General features: G+C 46.3%; 1 protein-coding gene across 7 annotated transcripts in view; it reads right to left on the minus strand.

Annotated features, from left to right (window-relative positions):
* Positions 1-20829, minus strand: part of FHOD3 (formin homology 2 domain containing 3) — a 456179-nt gene that overhangs the window by 24305 nt on the left and 411045 nt on the right. For all 7 annotated transcript variants that reach the window (XM_032421241.1, XM_032421245.1, XM_032421239.1 and 4 more), the window contains 4 exons: positions 12688-12870; positions 11190-11309; positions 10328-10489; positions 5862-6052 (listed from right to left, as the gene is read on the minus strand). In XM_032421241.1, coding sequence (XP_032277132.1) covers positions 5862-6052; positions 10328-10489; positions 11190-11309; positions 12688-12870 — 656 coding nt within the window. The remainder of the gene's footprint in view (positions 1-5861; positions 6053-10327; positions 10490-11189; positions 11310-12687; positions 12871-20829) is intronic.

Consider the following 20829-nt stretch of genomic DNA (forward strand, 5'->3'; position numbering starts at 1 on the left):
CATATTACATACAATTTTTTTTTTTTTTTTGAGAGTGTGCACAAATGAGTGGGGGGAGGGAGGAGGGGCAGAGGGAAAGGGAGAGAGAGAATCCTACGCAGGCTCCATGCCTGGTGTGGAGCTCAACATGGGGCTCAGTCTCATGACTCTGAGATCATGACCTGAGCTAAAATCAAGAGTCAGATGCTTAACTGACTGAGCCACCCAGGCGCCCCACATACAATCTTAATTTTATTAGGAAACACCACACAGCAGCACAAAATAAATTTCAGCTATTTAACTTCATAAATTAAAAATTATTGGATTTTATTGACTTAAACATTTTGTAAAGGAAATTAAATAAGCAAACATGTACACCATTTTCAGTTATCAGGAAATGAGAAAGAAGATATTAGGAGACAGAGGGACATTTGTATGTAGACCAAACAGTCTTCTATAAATGATCCCACTATTTGTGGACAACTATTTTTGTTTTTGATCGTCTAATATGTACAGTTTGAATAGGGGTTTTGTTTTGTTTTTTTTTTTCAAGTGAGGGAAATGGGCTTATTCTTTATGTGAAGAATAATAAAGTAACACATACAACTTGTAAATAAAGGGGCCAAAAAAAAATGCTGTTTAAAGTCAGAAAATTTAGCTAGAACTATAAAGCTCTTAGAGGAACACAGACTGTAAGTTTTCATGACTTTGGATTAGTCAATGATTTCCTTCTTACATGTGACACCAAAACCATCAGCAACCAAAGAAAAAAATAGATAAACTCGACTTGATCAAAATTCAACACTTTGGTGTTTCCAAAGACCACCATCAAGAGTGAAAAAACAACCCATGGAATGGGAGAGAATTTGCAAATCATACATCTGATAAGAGATTTGTATCCAGAATATACAAAGAAATCTTACAACCCAACACTGAAAAGACAAAGAAAATATGGACAAAGGATGTGAATAGACATTTCTCCAAAAAAGATACACAAATAGCCAATATGTGCATGAAAATTTGCTTCATATCACTAGTCATTAGGGGAATGCAAATCAAAACCAGAGACAGTGACAAGTGTTGGTGAGGATGCGGAGAAATTAGAGCCCTAATACAGCAGCAGCTGGGAACATAAAATGGTTCGGCTGCTATGGAAAAGTCTGGCAGTTCCTAAAAAGTTACTACCGGACATTATAGAGTGGATATAGCATCTATGATCTATGATGTGTTAGCACAGGATAGCGTATGCAAGAAAAATCCAGGGGACAATCAATCAGTCTCTTTGCTCTGTTCCATCATCCACCCTTTTCCTCAAGTGTGCCAATGATTATGGGATCCGGCCCAAGAAGGGGAGGGGTGGAATTTGGCGTACCAGGAAGCCAGTGTGGGTGTCACCTGGCTCCCCATCTCTCCCCCTGGAGTGCCAGCCCCTTGCGGAGTTCTCCGGAGGCCTTCCTGCACTGGCCCCTGCGTGCCAGGGCCCACCACCCTGTGCGTAACAGCCCAACGAGTCTACGGGAGCGAGTGAGCATGCCTGTTCAGCCACGGAGTGGGACGAGGCCGCTGGGGGCGGTGGTGCAGCATGAAAGGAAAGGGGAATATGCATGTTCAGGCATGCAGAACGAGATGTTCTTAGTCATGCAATGGTTTTGAAAGCTGAGTTTTACCTAAAGAGGACTGTCTAAGTTCTTTTATCTGCCCCTTTACCAAGTGGAGACCCAGTGGAATAACTAAGGGAGGGCCAGACAGGAAGGTGGGTAGCTAGATGTGGGTTCTCATCTCTCTCCAATGAGGCCCTGGAGTGGAGAGAGATCTGTTGAAAGGCTAAGGGGTGCTGAGGCCAAGAAGGATTTCTGTCCCACCAGGGGGTCCCTGTGCAAGACAGAGGGTTCCAGGCCCAAACAGAGCACCCCTGGCAGAGTGCAAAGAGCAGCGTGGTAAGATGAGGAAGCAGGAGGGTCTGGCCAGACTCATCAGGCCTCACAGGATCCTGCATGATATATAGTGGACCCTAGGGAACACTGAGGGTGTGAGCAGAGAGCCTAAGGGTCTGAGGGGATGAGTGGAGCAGGGAGAGGGGAGACCTGACCACTTGTCCCTTCAGCTGCCAATCACAGCAGGGGGTGCCAGCAGAGGCCAGCCCGGCCTGTCCACATGGGAGGCTTGTGAGGTTCCAGATGGCTCCATCCAGGAACCTATCCCCTTCTTCACCACTGAGCTCTAGAAATCACTGTTCTTCCCCAAGGCCAACTTTGAGAGGGGTAGCAGGGACGAGTCGAACTCTTGAAGATCACACATTCAGGAGACTCAAAGTTTAGCTGTTTACATTATTGGCTAGGTCAGCAGACTGCTACCCCACCAGGCAGTGGGTCATGAAGCAGCTGGACTGAACAGTGAAGCAAGCAAAAGTTATTCTCTCTGCACGTGTGTCATGAGAACAGATCTGCAACTCTGCTACCTATGAAGGTTTGAGTTCGTCCCCAGAAGCCAGATAACCTTCACATGCTGAGAACCTTAGAGCAGTGTCTGTGGGACAACTGCTTCTTTCAAAAAGTGCCCTATTGAAATCCAAATCAAAACCTCAATGAGATACCACCTCACACCAGTCAGAATGGCTAAAATTAACAAGTCAGGAAATGACAGATGTTGGTGGGGATGCGGAGAAGGGGGAACCCTCCTACGCTGTTGGTGGGAATGCAAGCTGGTGCAGCCACTCTGGAAAACAGTATGGAGGTTCCTCAGAAAGTTGAAAATAGAGCTACCATATGATCCAGCAATTGCACTACTGGGTATTTACCCCAAAGATACAAAAGTAGGGATCCGAAAGGGTACGTGCACCCCGACGTTTATAGCAGCAATGTCCACAATAGCCAAACTGTGGAAAGAGCCAAGATGTCCATCGACAGATGAATGGATAAAGAAGATGTGGTATATATATACAATGGAATATTATGCAGCCATCAAAAGGAATGAGATCTTGCCATTTGCAATGACGTGGATGGAACTGGAGGGTATTATGCTGAGTGAAATAAGTCAAACAGAGAAAGACATGTACCATATGATCTCACTGATATGAGGAATTCTTAATCTCAGGAAACAAACTGAGGGTTGCTGGAGTGGGGGGTGGGGGGGGAGGGAGGGGGTAACTGGGTGATAGACACTGGGGAGGGTATGTGCTCTGGTAAGCGCTGTGAATTGTGCAAGACTGTTGAATCTCAGATCTGTACCTCTGAAACAAATAATGCAATATATGTTAAGGAAAAAAAAAAGAAGATAGTAGGAGGGGAAGAATGAAGGGGGGGAAATCACAGGGGAAGACGAACCATGAGAGACGATGGACTCTGAAAAACAAACTGAGGGTTCTAGAGGGGAGGGGGGTGGGAGGATGGGTTAGCCTGGTGATGGGTATTGAGGAGGGCACGTTCTGCATGGAGCACTGGGTGTTATGCACAAACAATGAATCATGGAACACTACATCTAAAACTAATGATGTAATGTATGGGGATTAACATAAAAATAAAAAAATTTTTTTAAAAAGTGCCCTATTAAATGGATTTCTAATTACACAGATAAAAATATAACTCTTACACTTGCAGGTGAGGAAAAAAGATGAAGGCCTAGCTATTTCCAGCTTTCTGATGTGAAGTCTTCTATTTAGGCTGGTCTGCATGCCCCAAAGGATTCTACCTGTACCCACCTCAACTAGGGTTTTACTCCTCTCTGGGTCTCAGCTGCCCAATGCGTAAGGGGAACGTGTTAGATCAGAGCAGTCACAGGCGATGCTCCCAGGGACTGTTGGTAGTTGGGGAGGGAAAGAGGAAGCAGAGCCTCTAGGGCTCTCAGGCCCCCATAGCCACTTCAACAAGATATTCCTACTTCCATCACTTCTACATATCGCGTTCTTGCTACCAACTTCATTTGAAGCCAGGGTTCTATGGTTTAGGTGCTTTGGCCTGGCCACCACCTGGACCCACGCTTTAGCCATGGCCCTTTTACTGCCCATGATTCCTAGCTCATGCTGGTCATCCCCAGTGGGACAGGCACCAGTGAGTAGACAGGGATCTAGGTCATGCAAGAGCAACCATCATTTGGGTGACCAGCTTACCAGGGAGAATAGGACAATCAGAGCAAACATTATATGCATCTTATACATACACACACACACACACACACACACACACACACACACACACACACACACGAGCCTATAGCTTAAGGAATAGCTGTATCACCAAAATGAGTTTTTACCTGTCTGGGATAAAATGGCTAATGTGATCAGGCCTAACAGCTTTACAAGACTTTCAGAAAATTGCTCCAGTTTCAGGACATTCCAAGTGGAAACTATTTGTTTATTTGAGCAGTTTTAAGTTGGAAATTGCTCGTATCATACGAAGCACAGAGGGCCACGCAGCTCACATTCCCTGCCTCTACTTTTTAAACATGTTAAAAGCATAGTGTACTTTGATTTCACTAAGAAATCTAACCAAATCTCTGATAAGTCCCTCCATTCCAGAGGGCCCTGTGAGGTCAAGGTGGAGTGCAGTGAGAGGGGTTTACGACTGAATTCCAGAAGTAGTGAGTAATGGACAGTCGTCAACCTGGAGGGAAGATTCTGTTCCTTATTCTTGTCCTGGCTAACATTTAAAGACTACCACCGCCTTCTCTGCCCTACAACAGTCTGGATCAAGACCCAGGAGGTATACAGTTACTAAAACAGCAAATGGCACAAGGTGGGTAAAAGCTCAGAGGCAGACAAGACAATTAGGTTATTAAAGTGCTGGGGGGTTCAAGGAGGGTGAAGGAAGGAAAGAGAAAAGAAGGTTAAAGGAGGGTGGGAGGGAAGGGGAGAGATAAAAAGTTAATAAAAAAAAATACGAAACAGACAGGGATAAATGAAAATACCGCCCCTCTGTTTAAAAAAATAATCAAGTGCTCAGACACTGGCCTGGGAATGTACCTGAGGGGGGCAGGTCTCTGGGAAAGGCCCCACGGGGAGGGCTCCCTTCACAGAACCTCGATGAGGCCTGTTTCAGAAGTCCCGTCACCAGAGCACCTGCTCCAGGTGGACCACAGCCCGCAGGTCTGGAGACCTGCACATCTACTCAGTAAGGCCCGGAACAGAGCATTCGAACCCCAAAGGCCAGGCCGGGGAACCTACAACCGTACTCTGTGATACCACAAAGACACTCTGGTGGTAGAAACGGCCTGGCCCAGGAAGTCAGAAGACCCAGGTTCTGGTCTTGGTGCTGCCACTGCTTACACGTAAGCCACCCTGGCACTGCGATGGAGCAGACCCCAGCCAGCTCCTAGACCCCAGCTAGCCTCCCTGCCGGTAAGCAAGGCCTCATCCAGCCCTGCATGTCTCCCAGGGTCCTCTTGGATCCCGGGACTCTAAGGGCGGCTGGTCCAGAGGGTGGCACCCGTGGGGGGCCCAGGCCTCATTTAGGCAGGCTGCTGCACAGCAGCCTCGGAGAATCAGCAAGTGGAAGGTCCTGGAGGGAACACTGTAGATTATACAAAGGAGCTTTTCTAACAAGTCAAGCTGCCTCGCAAGGACACGTGCCGTATGCACGCAGAACTGTTCAAGCGGATGCAGAGATACAACTTATCAGAGAGCTGAGCGAGGCAATTCCCGATCAAATGGGATTTTTGGATCACATTATCTCGGAGATTCCTTCCAACCTCAAAATTCAATGGCATTATATTATTGGGGGGTGTGTGTAAGAAAAATACCCATGAAACAAACAAGTGCAAAGGTGTACTTTCTATGTACCCGGAACTTACAGTACAACTTTTGTAAACGTAACCTTCAGATCTTGGCCTGTGGACTGTTTCTAACATGCCACGGTACGGGTGCTGCCCTTAGTTCCTTCCTCACTTACCTGTTAATTATTCTTCGATGGACAATCTTTAAAATTATAATTCGCTCTGCACAGTCTTTTAGGAACTCTGACATTCGCTGTTTTAAAACTGGTTTCATTTCATGTTTTGCAATTGCCTTGAGGTGATCCCATGAAGCTTTGCATCTTCTCTCCATCTGACATAAATTATCCTGAAGTTGATCAAAGTCAACCTGAAAATCAGAGGGAGAATGATGGCAAATGCACTGAAACAAGCGGACGCCAACCTGAACCAGGAAACTCAACTGCCTCCGGGAGAAACAATCATCAAAACCAAATTGACATCTTGAAATACAAACATATTTATGGCTTAAAAATCATCCACATGTGTATTTGTCATTATCTTGACATCAAATTATTTAGTGATAAAGCTATTCCCCCCAATGAACCCAATGAAAGTATCACTCACCCACCCCCAATTTGGAAAGAAATCTTAGGAAAGTCTTTGGGAACTGTAAATTAAAACATGATATCAAGGAACCAGTACAAGATGAACTGAGCAGATGTCTCATAAAATTTTTCAGAGCACTCTTGTTCTTCAGAGATGATTTTTCACTTAGGGTTATAGGAACACACCCGTCACACAGGGATGGTTCTAATACGGTGGGGCCGGCTCAGGGGCGGACGGCGTCTCTTCACAGTGACCTCTTCTACACTGTGTGACAAATTTTATTTCTCCAGCCATTCATTCATTCGACCCACACCCAGGGAGAAACTGGTGGATGTCAGGTCCTATGCCAGGCACCGAGAACGCAAAGACAGATGTTGAAGGAGACTTAAGCTGCTGTTCTCAAGGAGGCTCATTGTATAGACAGGTGTACAGACCAAACGCTGAGGATGCACAGAACCCACAGGCATGCGTGTGCACGCGCGCGCGTGCGTGTGTGAGAGAGAGAGAGAGAGGTCTTGCTGGCAGATGCAAGCCATGTGTGCAAAGAACAGATGTGAACAGCTCCCACTGTGCTCTTCAGGGAAGTGGAAACAGTCTGGATTAACTGAGGTAGCCTGAAATGAGGCTTTCTAAAGTGATGCTTTTACTGAATTTCTAGACTAGAAATTATGTGAATCAACGAGTTCGTCAGGGCTGTGGAACAGGGGAAAGAAACTGAGAAAGCGGGTGGTGGGGGAGGGAGGCAGAAACAGATAAATAGGTGTGCTTTAGGGAGGAGACTGAGGGCACAAAAGTAGATGCAGAGTGGGAGTTGGCGGGAGAAGGTGAACGCTGGGCAAATCAAGGTCAGGGGGAGAAAGCAGATGCATGGAGGTGAGGCGCCATTGCTTAGATGACAGAGGTCAAGGGATGTGAGCCTGAATGGGAGTGCCCAGGGCGTTTGCTGGAGTGGTCCTGCCCTTCACGAGACAATGGAGGGGATCAAGTCAACGAAGGTCAGAAGATCTATCACCAGACGGGATGAAGCTAAGCTGAGCACAACAGATGCCCTGGGGGCCAGGCAAGACAGGGCAAGTCCTGGGTTTCTTGGGTGCTGAAGAGCCGAAAACAGAAGGCAAGTTTAGGTGGACCCCTGGGATTCAGGTAAGCAGGGGGTTCATGGGACTTTGGGAAAAATAATTTGCCTGAAACCAAAGGAATTCTGGGTCCAGAGTAGAAAAAGCTTCACTTTCCTAGGATACAGTGGAGCTGAGAAAAAAAATCAGGTGTTCAGCCAAGAAGGAAAAAAAATGTAGAGTTAGAAAAGCACTAAACAGTTCAAAGAGTAAGTCTAGAAAAGGATCCGGCTGACCTGGGACTGACAAGTACTATGTCTAGGAGATTTTAAGCCAGTTGTAATATGTCTAATCCTAACTCCCTGGATCTGTCCTCATTTGCATCTGGCAGCTCCCTGATACACAATAAAATAACCTCCGTTCCGCTCAGACAGGCCCCGAGCAGCCCCGCGCAGTCTAACGCGGCGACGCATGCACGGCGCGGCGGCGGACGCCGAGTAAGAGATGGTTTTCTGGGGAAGAGAGTCCACCGTGAGCCCTTAAGGTGGGGGCAGGAGAAAGTGGCCGACTGCCAACTGAAGCCAGGTGCGGAAGCTCTTGATGAAGTGCGATTTGAGGGTTGAGCTTAATGTAGCTTCTCTGGAGGGGGTTGGAAGGCTGCCTGCCCGGCCAGAGGCCACGGGCCCAGGCCACCTGAGTCTTCACAATTATCCCCTGACCTCAGGCTCTGTTACTAGCTCCACTTGGGAGGGGACAAGCGGATGCACAGGAGAGGTGAAGCAGCTTGTGAGAGACCACACAGCTCTAAGTAGTGGAACTGGGATCTGAACCCAAATCTCTCTGGCTCCAGAGTCTAAGTTCTCAACCAGCATGCTGTAAGCCTAGATTTGCCCCTAAAAAATTCCGCCCCAGAGACAGCGCTGGCCTGGCCGCCTTCTTTGAGAAGTGCTTGCTTGCCAGGAAGACCTCTCCTGAGGACTGATCCACACGGGCCACTTTCGTGCGTAGGAAGCCCCCGTGAGCTGTGCTCTGAAGCAGTCAAACCTTATCAAGTCAGCCTGGGACGCCGTGGGACAGCTCAGGGACGCGGCTACCCTGCAGATGCCAGAGCAGCCTGCCCCTTGGGGGCCGCAGTGCTGAGGCCCCACGGGAGACACACCAGGGGATGGAGCGAATGCAAGTAGGGCTGAGGTTTCCTGAGGCTTATTTTGTGCCTGTCTACACAGAAGGACCCCTAATACCCCCAAAAGGCTTTGGGAGTAAAGACTGAGAAGTGGTAGATGCCCTCTTGCAAGTCACAGGGAGCTGGGTCAACAGTCATCTTTAGCAACTACCACCGTTAATAGATAAAATTGACCTGCACTTTTGGCTTGTGTAGCCAATCTTTGCATAAGGAAAAGTTATTTCGTTATTACTTAACTAAAAACTGAACGCCCTTTGGGAAAGGCCTGATACTGGGGCAGGGTCGGGCGGCGCTGGGGCAGTCACTGGGGGCCAGGCTGGTGTCAGGACTCCTAGGCCAGGCTGCTTTTGTTCTAAGCAGGCTCCACCTAGAAGGTGGCCCTAGGAAAGAACAAAGGACCACATACAACTAAGGAACTGATTTGTTCTGTGTGGGTCTGGAAACAGGACAAATATGACTGCAGATACGTAGCAGACTCTGTCTCAGATAGAGGTATTCCTAACAAACTGCCTTCTGAGAAGGTGCTCACGGCGGGTGTCAGAGCAGCTGTTGGAGGACCCCCAGCTGCCACACGCAGAAGGGCTTTTGGTCTTGGTCAGGATACTGATGCGATACTCGTAAAGACTTCAGAACAGGGCCTGGCACGGAGTAAACACAGGAAGGGTGCCTGTGAAGTAAAGGAGTCTGTGTTCTCAGAAGCCTGCGGTCAGCTGTTGGAGCTGGGGGATCGCTGGCCATGGCTCCTTCTGCCACGAGGCAGGCCCACTGTCAGGCCGGCCCAGGGCCCCCTGCTTGCTGTACTTGGCAGCTGCCGGCCTGTTGCTCCTGAGGCGGGTGAAGGAGGGTCCCAGCCCCTGGGGCCCCACAAGCCAGTTCTGTGGGAGAAGGCAGCGAGAGAGAGTTCCGTGAAGGAGACTTCAGGGGGCCCCTTCCCCACTGCCCACCACTCTCTCTCCTCTTCTTATACTAGGGTCCAGAGTGTCCCAGAACTAAAGGTCGTCTGCTTTCAGCTCCTCAGCCTGCCCAGGCTGGGTTTCCAGAAGTTTCCCACACACTGGCCTGACTCCTATTGCCCTATTCAGCCCTTCCCCATGTGGTTCCTGTTGCTCCCGAGACCCTCACATCGTCCAGCTGTGCTGAGTTGGGGATTCCTCGGGGGTTTTTCAGCCTCAGTGATGCTCCTGCAAGTGGGGGCAGCTGGGAGTCCAGCTATTTCAATGGTCTCTTTTCTAATAAACCACAAGTTCATGAAGATCTTAAGTGTGCACTCAATTTAAGAGTTTGCAGCCGAGGGGCCAAAGCTATATACTGTTTACAGCCCTATAAAACTGTTCCCTCTGTGTAAGATCGTAGGAATAGCCAGCCAATCCGTGGGGGAGCAGAAGGCCAGGTGCCCTCTCTTTCCTGGCTCCACGCCTCACTGCAGGGTCCTGTGGAAGTCTGAGGAGGAGCCAAATTGCATCGTTGTGACATTTTTGCCCACCCAAGGCAAGTGGAGAAGTTTTCATGCTCGGGAGACTCCAGGCCTGGTGAGTAACGCTGCTCCACAGCGGATGCAGGGCTTAGGACCGGGACGGCGGACCTGCCTCACATAGCTCAGTAGGAAAGAATCTGACGGAGAACCAGAGATGGGAAAAGGATCTTAAAAGCCCATTAGAAACGGCATCAGACAAGTCATATCCACAAAACCTAGAGCAAGGGATGCAAGCAGCACTTGCACGTTTTTACTTAATAGAGCCTATGTTCCTCAGAGCTGACTGACAAAGATCCAACATCTGAGGGAAAGGCATGACCCACTCCTCTGCGCCCGTGGACGTACCTTGGCTGACCTGGTGACGGCCCCGATCTCGGAGTACAGATCAGAGCTGTCTGGGAAGTTTTCCACCACCATGGTGCACACGTGGTGGAGAAGCGACTGCTTGTGCACGGTGTCTTTGACTTCTGGAACCTTCTCGAGGTAGCTTAACTCAAACGCTTTGGCCTGTTTGGTAACATTAAATAAAAGACAAAAATAAGTTTTACACAGGCTCTCAGAAAGGCACAAAGGGCTAGAATCAATGCCCTGTTGGAGTAGCCAAATACTTAGTTCCTCTGTGACTGGAGCTTCTCAGGCCACATGTTCCATCACCCTTAGCTGATCACATATGGACCAGCTACAACTGAGCATGAAATGAACCTCCAGCCCTTTTCCACCACAGCCATCAGCCCCAAGCTGTCCCAGGCCTCTACCCCTAAATCAGGGAGCTGTGGGGCTGGCTTTCTGCCATCTGGGTATCTACAACTTCTCTCTTTGCCCTCTACTTTCCTACTTCTTGACCAAAGACAGGCCAATTTTTTTTTTAAGTTGGTTTATAATGTGCATAAGTACAAATATTTGAGCGATAAGTTCAGGAAAAAATGGGGGAGGGAGGTGGGAGAAATTCTCTCCAGTGTCAGTTTTGAAAGTAGCCAAGCTACGTAAGGAACAGGGTGCTTATTTTTCTAAATTTTCTTATTTAATAGCAAGATACAGACTCAAATAAATAGGCCCTGATAAGGACAAAATTCCTTCTAGATTTTCCAGCAACAAAAGTTGCTTCATTTGTGCTTTGGAGGACCAGAGGTACAACCTCCCTCAGCAAATGAAGGGCAGGGATTTTGTGACAAGGGAGGCAGGAGAATAAGGGATATAAAACACTTACATTAGTTCCATTTAGAAAGTTCCCAATGGCTAAGAGAGTAGACAGGATAAAGCCCAAGGTTTTATTGTTCTCCAGTTGGTCTATTCCTTCCTTCAGATCCAAAAGTGGTTCTGCCACTTCCTTTCAATTAAAAAAAGTTGCAAGGTGATGATAAAGAATGCACATTTTGGCTTTACTTTGTTCTTTTTAACTTTTGTACAAGGTAACCAAGTGGAGTTCTCCTTGGTATAAGACAGTCCCATGTGATGGGTCCATGCTGCTAAGTATGGAAAAGTGCCAAAAGGCAGCGGGGAAGTCTAGTCCCAAAGTCTCCTCAGTGGAGACCAAATGGGTATGTGTGGCTACCTGTGCTGGGGTGACAAGTCTCCCCTTGTCCCTGCCCATCTGCCAAGCTCAGGCAGGACCCTTAGACCACCCTCTCCTCTACTTCCTTTGCATGTACCTTCTGCATCTGGACCATGGTCTTCCTCTTCTCTTTCTCCTTCTAGGCAGATGACTCCAGAAACTGTCCCTCACAGTCCCTGGACCCCTCAGGTTTCCTAACCTCCCCTCTGGGCACTCTGGGGCTGGCCACTTCTTAGCCCTGGTTACTTTCTAGAAGACTGCCATCCTCATTACTGCCACTGCCTTCGTAACTCCCACTCTCTCAGACTTCCACACTGGTTTTGAGACTATGTCACACCAAGTCACCTCAGCAGTCCTATATCTCTTCATCCTCACTTGATTTCTGAATGAATTCAAACACCATGGTTCCCTGCTGATGCCCCTACACCCACTGCCACCTATCTGGTCCTCAGGATAAAACCCTGCTGCCTCCTTTGCCAGAGGATGGAGACCTTACAGGCTCTCCTATGCTTTGAATCTGTCTCCTTCGGGCACTTCCTCTCAGTTAAGCTCATTCCAGCTCACCTTCCACCTTTTTCCTCTCTGCTGGTTCCTTCTGCTCGGCCTGTAAAAATACTCCCATTTCCCCAGTCCCGAAGACACCTGCTCCTTCCACTTCTTGCTCAGATGAATCTTCCCATGACTTCACTGTTAAGGTCCCTTTCCTTCTATTCTCCTCTCAACCTCTTAGAGTAGTTCATCCTCAGCTTCCTATAGAGATTCTCAAAGTGACTCTGCCAGGCTAATGGCCACAGACAATGGCAGTTTAGGTGACTGTCATCAGGTGGAAGGATTTTAAGTCACTTTCTATATTGTGCATTTCTACGTTTTCCAAATTTTTACAATGAGTTTACATAGAAAATTAAAAAAAAAAATTTTTAACCGGTCATCTGGTACCCTGAAGCAAGCATCTGAGGCTTTCTCCAGGCCGCCACTGGAGAAAAATGCCTCACTGCCAGGCCGCCAATCACTCAGTGTAGACACAACCTCATTATAATCAACCTGCCCTTCAAACCCTCACTCAAGAATGATACCTCACTACCTTCACCAATACAAAACTGACTTTCTCAACACTGGGGGTGAGGGCTGGCTAACTCTCTTCTTAAGGGTGTACCTTTTCTGTTGTTTCATAATCCATTTTGAATGCCCAGAGGTGGAGCCGAGCCGAGAGCTCGCTGATGGAGGAGAGCGTGAGGAGGAACTGCTCAGCACTGCCCAGGGGCACGTCAGGGTTGGCCAGCTGCGCCTCCTGGATCTTCTGCTTCTCTTCTTCGGTGGGAATCATGGTTAGAATTTTCTGGAAAGGGGGAACAATGTAGTATATTCTTAGTGACAGACCCTATCCCAGCCCTTTGATGTTTCCAAAATCATACTGTACTTTTCCAACCAGGTAGTAGAGAAATTCTGTTGTCAGTGTTCATATCATACATAGGCGTGCACCACTGTAAAACAAATACTATACAGAAGAAAAGTCCCAGGTAGGGTCTAAATTCACATTCATTTATTCTAAAATGGTCTCTCTCTCTCTCTCTCTCTCTCTCTCTCTCTCCTTTAATCTCCTGTTTCAGAAGAAATTTAAAAATCTTGCCCTAAATTTTCTGGATCTCATACATGATGCACATTCTAGGCAAGAAAGGGGGATGGGACGTGAGAGAAAGGGGAAAGCATAAGATAGAAGGTTAGAGAGCAGTTCCCTGTTCCCAGGAAATAGAGAAAATTTGTCTGGACTATATGAGAACTCAGACTGGCTTTTGCACATAGGGCATACCATAATTTTAATTGTTTTAAATACTTAAAGCTATATTTCAAATTTTAGGTAGAAATGAAAACTTTTTTCATTCTTATTTTTTTAGGGAGGGAGAGAGAGGCAGGAAGGGGCAGAGAGAGAGGGAGAGAGAGAATCCCAAGCAGACTCCACGCCCAGCACGGAGCCCGATGTGGCGCTTGATTTCACAACCCTGAGATCATGACCTGAGCCGAAACCAAGAGTCAGACACTTAACTGACTGAGCCCCCAAATGAAAACACTTTAAATAATATCAGAATCAAGTCTGGTTGAGGAAAAATGATGATGGTATTTATAAAAAGCAATATCTACCTACTAATTAAAAAATATCCTTTGCTTCTATTTGTTTCTGGTTAAAATTAATGATGGAAGGCAGAGGAGGCAAAAAGTCATCAGAAGGATTATGATTCTTGTAGGTTCAAATTCCTTAGTGACTATAAGAAGTAGTATAAAAGAAGGTTAAAGTTCCCATTATATAACATTTCACAAACAACATTATTAAAGGTAAGGGGTCATTATTTTTCTCTCATTTCTCCTTCAGCATTGTGCCACACTTTTTGGTAACTTCTGGTAATTCATTAATTCTCAGTGGCTTTGGTCACTGCTATACCATATCAAGCTTCTGGATAGAAGTGGAAGGAGATCTGGTTCTGGGTAAGATGGGGTAGACGTCCCCCATCCCATCTCACTGAATGCTACTCTATACCCTGGACAGCATGAATGGAGCAGGTATTGGAAGTACACAGTGGCAGGTGGATTGGGGAAGAAGATCAGAATTGGAAGTTCAACTCAACTGGGAAGGAGCTGACCACCTGTCCTCTGGTATTCCCCAGCCTGAGCTCGGTAGCCCCAAACCTGGAAGAGGGTATCAGGTGCAGAGAGCGCTCCAGGGCAATCCTCTAGTGCCGACTTGAGGAGTGGGAAAGGGGTCTCCTAGTAGTGACAGCAGTGGCAACAGGGGCTGGTGGTCCCCTACAGCTCTGGGGGAGGGAACCTTGCTCTCCAATCAGTGGGGCTATGGCCCCAGTAGGGCCAGACTAAGGGAGTAGACAGGGTAAAGCCCAAGGTTTTATTGTTCTCCAGTTGCTCTATTCCTTCCTTTCGGGTCCCAAAGTGGTTCTGTCACTTCCTTTCAATTAAAAAATTGAAAAAAGACAATAAAGAATGTACATATTGGCTTTACTTTGTTCTTTTTAATGTTTGTACAAGGTACTAATAGGTACAGTTCTCCTCGGTAGACGGCAATCCCATGTGATGGACACATGTCCCCTGGGCACGTGCTGTCTTCTCTTGGCTTGGCCCCAGATATGGGCACAGTCACAGAAAGTACATAGCAAAGTGAGGCGACCGAGCCCCAGCTTTTAGCTGGATGACCAAAAAGGAAAGCCCCAGGGAACTAGAAAGTACTCGGGAGGTCAGGGAAAATGAAGAGCCTGGCAAAGCAAGTGCAAAATGTTATTTAAGAACTTCTGGGGTCGGGGCGCCTGGGTGGCTCAGCCATTAAGTGTCTGCCTTCGGCTCAGGTCATGAGCCCAGGGTCCTAGGATTGAGCCCCACATCGGGCTCCCTGTTCCACGGGAAGCCTGCTTCTCCCTCTCCCACACCCCTTGCTTGTGTTCCCTCTCTCCCTGTGTCTCTGGTCAAATAAATAAATAAAAATCTTAAAAAAAAAAAAAAAAACTTCTGGGGTCATCACTGAGCTGTTTATGTGTGAATCTGACCTTAAACGTTGTATCAAAGACTTTGAAAACTGAGCTGACACTGGAACCACAGTTTAAAAGAGGCAGGTCAGAACCTGTGGCCTGAACCCAAGCAAGTGGGGGAATAATTTATTTCCTTCCTCCCTTCACCCTCCTCCTTTCTCTTTCTTTCTTTCCTTTCTTTTTTTACAAGACCAAAATCACTAGAAGAGATACTACAAGAAAACTACAGAACAACGTCCCTGATGAACCTAGATGCAAAAACCCTGAAAACTATTTTTAAATATGTAAATGTCAATATATTAAGATCTATAAACATTGCTGTATTTCATAAATATATTAAAAATAATAACCACAAGGTCGGTTCAGTACAAAAAAAAACAATAAATGCAATTAATCTACCATATTAACGGTCTGAACAAGAAAATTCACACAATGATGTCAACTGGTGGGGCACTTGGGTGGCTCAATCGGTTGAGCATCTGACTCTTGATTTCAGCTCAGGTCATGATCTCAGGGATGTGGGATTGGGCCCAGCATCAGGCTCTGCACTCAGTGGGGACCCTGCTTGTGATTCTCTCCCTCTGCCCCTCTCACCATCCTCCTCTCAAATCAATAATCTTTAAAAAAAAAAAAAAAAAAAAAAGTCAATTGATGCAGACATTTTTTTTGATAAAATTCAGTATCCATCCATAACAGAAAACTCTCAGCAACCCAGCAATAGAAGGAATCTCCTCCAGCTGATAAATGATATGAAAAACCTACAGCTCATATCATACTTAATGGTGACAGACTGAGATTGGGAACAAGACAGGGTTTATAAAATTTAAAAAAGACATATAGATCAGAAAGGAAAAAGCAAAACTATTCCCATCATAGACAGCATAATTGTCTATGTAAAAAATTGTGAGGAATCTACAAAAAATTTATAAAACTATGAGTTTAACAATATGTTAAAGAAAGAACAATTTATGTATGATTTAAGGTTCATACATAAAAAACCATTTTATCTCTATATTGATAATAAAGTTACAAACTGAAATTTTTTAAAAATACTATTTATAGTGAAATATTTAGGTATAAATCTAACGAATCATATGCAGGATCTATATGCTGGAAAGTAAAAGTGCTGGTGAAAGCAATCAAAGACAATCTAAACTAATGGGGATATACTATGTTCCTGGACTGAAAGACTCAATATAGTCAAGATGTTAATTTTCCCCAAACTGATCTACAAATCTGACTCAATTCCAATAAAAATACCACCATGAATTTTTTGTGGATTTAGACAAGCGGGTTCTAAATGCTATATGGCAAAACAGATGAACCAAAACAATTTTGAAAACAGGTAAGATCTACTCTAGAGCTAGAAGAATAAGATAGTGTGGCACAGGTCATGGGACAGACACACGGATCAGTGGGACAATACAGGAAGTCTGGAGATAGAGGACACAAATACAGCCCAGTGATTTTGACCAAGGTGCAAAGGCAGTTCCACAGAGAAAGGATAGAACTGGAATTCATATGCAAAAAAAAAAAAAAAATTTGAACCTCAAACCTTAAAAGTTACACATTAATTAACTCAAAAGGCATCACAGATCTCAAAGGCAAAGGTAACACGACAAAACTTGTAAAAGGAAACACAGAAGGAAATTTTTGTGACCCATGTTAGGGCAATGAACTCTTAAGACAGGATATCAAAAAAGAATAGGTTGAGAAATTGTAACTTCATCCAAGTTAAAAGCCCTTTCCTCTGTGAAAGACACTGTGGAGAGAACAAAAAGACAAATTATAGTTCCTCAAAGTTGTTAAACACAGATTTACCATATGACCCAGGAATTCCATTTGTAGGTATTGACACTAGAACAATGAAAACTTATATTCACCTAAAAACTTACACGTGAGTATCTGTAGCAGCTTTATTCACAATTGCCAAAAACCAGACCAAGCTACATAATCCTTCGACAGACGAACAGACCAACCGTGGCACCCCCCTGTAATGCAGTGGTGCTCAGCAATAAAAAGGGACCAACTACAGATACATACCACAACTTGGATGAATCTCAAAAGCATCAATCATGCTGAGTGAAAGAAGCCAGTCTCAAAAGGTTACACACTGCATGGTTCCATTTATATGACATTCTCGAAAAGACAAAACCATAGTCATGGGAAGACATCAGTGGTCACCAGAGGCTCCAGGTGGGTGAAGGGTGTGACTAGAAAGAGCTAGCACAAGACCTTTTCTGGGACACAGGGTGGTTCTGAATCCTGACTACAATGGTCACTACAGGAATTTATAGATTTTAAAAGTCCTAGAACCGGACAAGTCAATTTGCCTTTTTATTAATGCAAAAAAATAAAAATAAAATAAAAAACCGGACAAGACAGCCTAATCCACAAATGCACAAATGTTCACATGACTGTGATTCAGGATCTATCTGGGTGGGGTGGCTGTCATCCTGGGTCTGATGAGAGAGTTCTCAGGGCTGGTCATCTCTGCAGTTTCTTAGAAGCCAGTGATGCCGAAGTGTTCTGTGCTTTGGTCATGGTGACTCTGCAGAAGGGGAGCCTAGGTTTCCTTCATCGTGGCCCTAACACTGAGACAGTGTGGGTAGAATCTGAGCATCTGGGCACATATTCAGCAACAATGCTCCTTGCTCCCCCAGAGGCTCACGCTCTTGCTCCCACCTGTCCACACAGATGGTATTAAGAAAAATAACCAAAACAATCTGAGCAGATGTCACTCCTTTAAAAACATCCAGGATCTGACCTGAACTAGCCTTCAAAACAAAAACTGCATTTGTATTTTAACTTTCATACTGCTTAAGTTGTTTGAAGCCTGTACGAGAATTCCAAAACAAAAAATTGTCAACACTTCTCCCCCCCTTCCTCAGAGGCATTTTCCTGCAATGATTTTAGCTGCTTCTTTCCTTTGGGAAAGTAGTCAAACACCTTTTGTTTTTTACTTCTCTGACTAATTTAAACCATTTGTTCACCACTGAAGATTTTTGAGGTTGCCATCTGCCAGTTTATTTCACTTTATTTTTTTACACATTCCTGGCAATAAAAATAGCCGTAAGATGGGGGAACGGTGGGTTGAAGCCACCTTCAATGAGCTGATGGCCCTCTCTTTCCAGGAGCAGATGATAAGGGATGAGTGGGAAGAGGTGCCTTTAATTTGCTCTCCCACCATGTCTGTGAATTTACTGATGGTTTTATGGTCACCATTTGGTTTCACGGGGAAAAAGATACCAAACAAAACCACTATGTAATAATCTCTGTGTTTTCCTTTTTTGCTTTCCTCCAGACGGTGTCCCACCAGCATTGCTTTCAGTCTACTTGCTTGGTTATCTGAAAACCATGGTTCAGAGAACAATGGAGAGGTCTCATTTTTTGTGAGCCCAAATGCTTTTGGGTTTGGCCATCTCATTCACCTGCAGATAAGACTATCACGAGTAATTATTCTGCCCCATGAGTTTTGAGCAGAACCTGGCTAGAGCTCTGGGTGAGAATCTAGCTCAGGGGCTTGGTGACAATAGCAGGAAGCTGGAGCACTCAGAGCTGAGGCTGGTTTGTGTACAACTTGCGTAACCTCATGAGTCAATGGCTCTCTATTCATGCACTTATTCTTACGCAGGGATTTTTTTCCCTTTACTTCTCAAGGTATCTTGATCGTATTTTCTTTCATTTTTGTGACTCCTCAGTGAGGCACGTGGGGCAGAAATTGTTGCATCAAATTTGCAGGTGACATGGTTTGCCTGAAGGTAGGCTGGGTCAATCAAGGCAGAGCTGAAGAACCACCGAGGGGCCTGCTCCTACTTTCCCAGCACCATTGCCACAATTTGAGGCCATTCAGCCAGAAAGGCAAAACCACCGGCGTGTCCAAGGTGCCCAGCTGCAGGGACATTCTGGTTCTCTGGCCCGGCTGAGTGATTGTGGCTCCCAGGCCCAGGCTCATCTGTGTGTCCAGAGCCCACTCGGACGGGGGTTGCACCGCACAAATGGCCTAAAAATGGGCTACAGTTTTGTATACTTGGCCAAAGGGACTTTCCGTTTCTAGGATGGGGCTAGCAGGCCTGGCAGCCAACGTGAGCCAAGGTAAGTGTCATTTGGGACCATCCAATTGTGCTATTCTCTGTAGATACAGATGATAAAAATTAGAAAAGCTAGAGAAAAGAGGAAAACCCTTCATACTTCATTTATGATAAGCTGATGGCATCTTTTATTTGGGAAAATATCATGAATACTACTTAGAGATGGCCCCAAAATGTGCTCTAAAGTTTAATACTCTTATGAAAGATTACTTCCTTAATGCAGTTGTTAACCACTCTCTCAGGTTTTCTTGACAAAGCTGGATACATATCACTGAGTTGCTAGGCAAAGCCACAGGATGTAATTTAATCCATCCCAATCACATTTGGTACACAGACGTTTCAAATGGCCCTATTAAGCCGTGGTACCATGCTACAGTGCCTGCACCCAAGAAGCAGACCGTCTGTTTGGCAAAAGGCCCTTCAGGCATTAGCTGGAAATCTTATTAGTAAAGATCTGTAAGGATACACCTTCCATCTCTTCTCAGTCCTGACTTAGCTCCTGAACAACAAGCCTAGAGAGTAAGTTCTGGGTAGTGGCTCAGGACATCGATCTAGAGCAGCTATGCCTCCTCAGGTCCGGGAGATCAACGGCCAGAGATGGCAGGTGACACATGAGCGTGTCTGGTTTCCACTGGACTCTTCTCAGCATGACTAACCAGAACTGAAAAATATACATGGTCCCTGGGGCGCCTGGGTGGCTCAGTCGGTTAAGCGTCTGCCTTCGGCTCAGGTCATGATCTCAGGGTCCTGGGATTGAGCCCCGGTTGGTTGGACTCCATACTCAGCGGGGCGTCTGCTTCTCCCTCTGCCCCTCTCCCCTCCCCCCCCTACTTGTGTTCTCTCTTTCAAATAAACAAAATCTTAAAAGAAAAAAAAGAAAAATATACACGGTCCCTGGATTCACATGGGCAGCCTTCTGATCAGGTATTCTCAGGGGGATTTTGCCCCCAGGGCACATCTGACAAAGCTGGAAACATATTTGGTTGTCTCCACTGGGGCGGTACCACTGGCCTCTTCAGGTGGAGGCCAGGAATGCTGCTAACACCCTACAACGTAGAGAACAGCTCCCGCAACAAAGAAAAATCCAATCCAGAATGTCGGTAGTGACACAGTTGAGAAACCCTGTTTAGATAAACGCTGTGATAAAAAATGTGCCATCCCCTCTGCTGTTGTGAGTGGGGGTGCCCTGACAGCGCTCAGGACGGGTTCAATGGTGGTGCTATGGCTGTGTCCTCCCGCCGGAACCATCCCGCACGTCAGCTGCTTCCTCCCGGGGGCACCCTGTAGGTGGCGCTGTGAGGCGGACTGCCGGCCTCAGGAGTCTTCTCCCTAACCTTTCAGATTCCCTCTTGTTCTTTTTGTCACATGAGCCCGGGCCCTGACTGACACTGGGACGCTCTCATCTTCAAGATGGGGAACACAATAGTTGTACCTCACGAGCATCGGTGTAGAGCGCGTGGCTTGCGCCTGGCCCACAGGAAGAAAGCTACGGAAGCCACGCCTGGTGCCGCCTTGTTGCCCCCGTGCCCCTCAGCGGCACTCCTGTTGCTAGCACTACTCCCTCCTGCATCGAAAAGGTCCTTGCCGGAAACCAGTCGGGAAAAAAAACAAGTAATTTGCCTTCTTCTAAAATCGAAGTAACTTACTGTATCTGAAACTGTCCCTGCCCATGGAGAG

This window comes from Phoca vitulina, unplaced genomic scaffold (assembly GCF_004348235.1).
Source record: "Phoca vitulina isolate PV1807 unplaced genomic scaffold, GSC_HSeal_1.0 scaffold24, whole genome shotgun sequence".
In the NCBI taxonomy this organism is placed as follows: domain Eukaryota; kingdom Metazoa; phylum Chordata; class Mammalia; order Carnivora; family Phocidae; genus Phoca; species Phoca vitulina.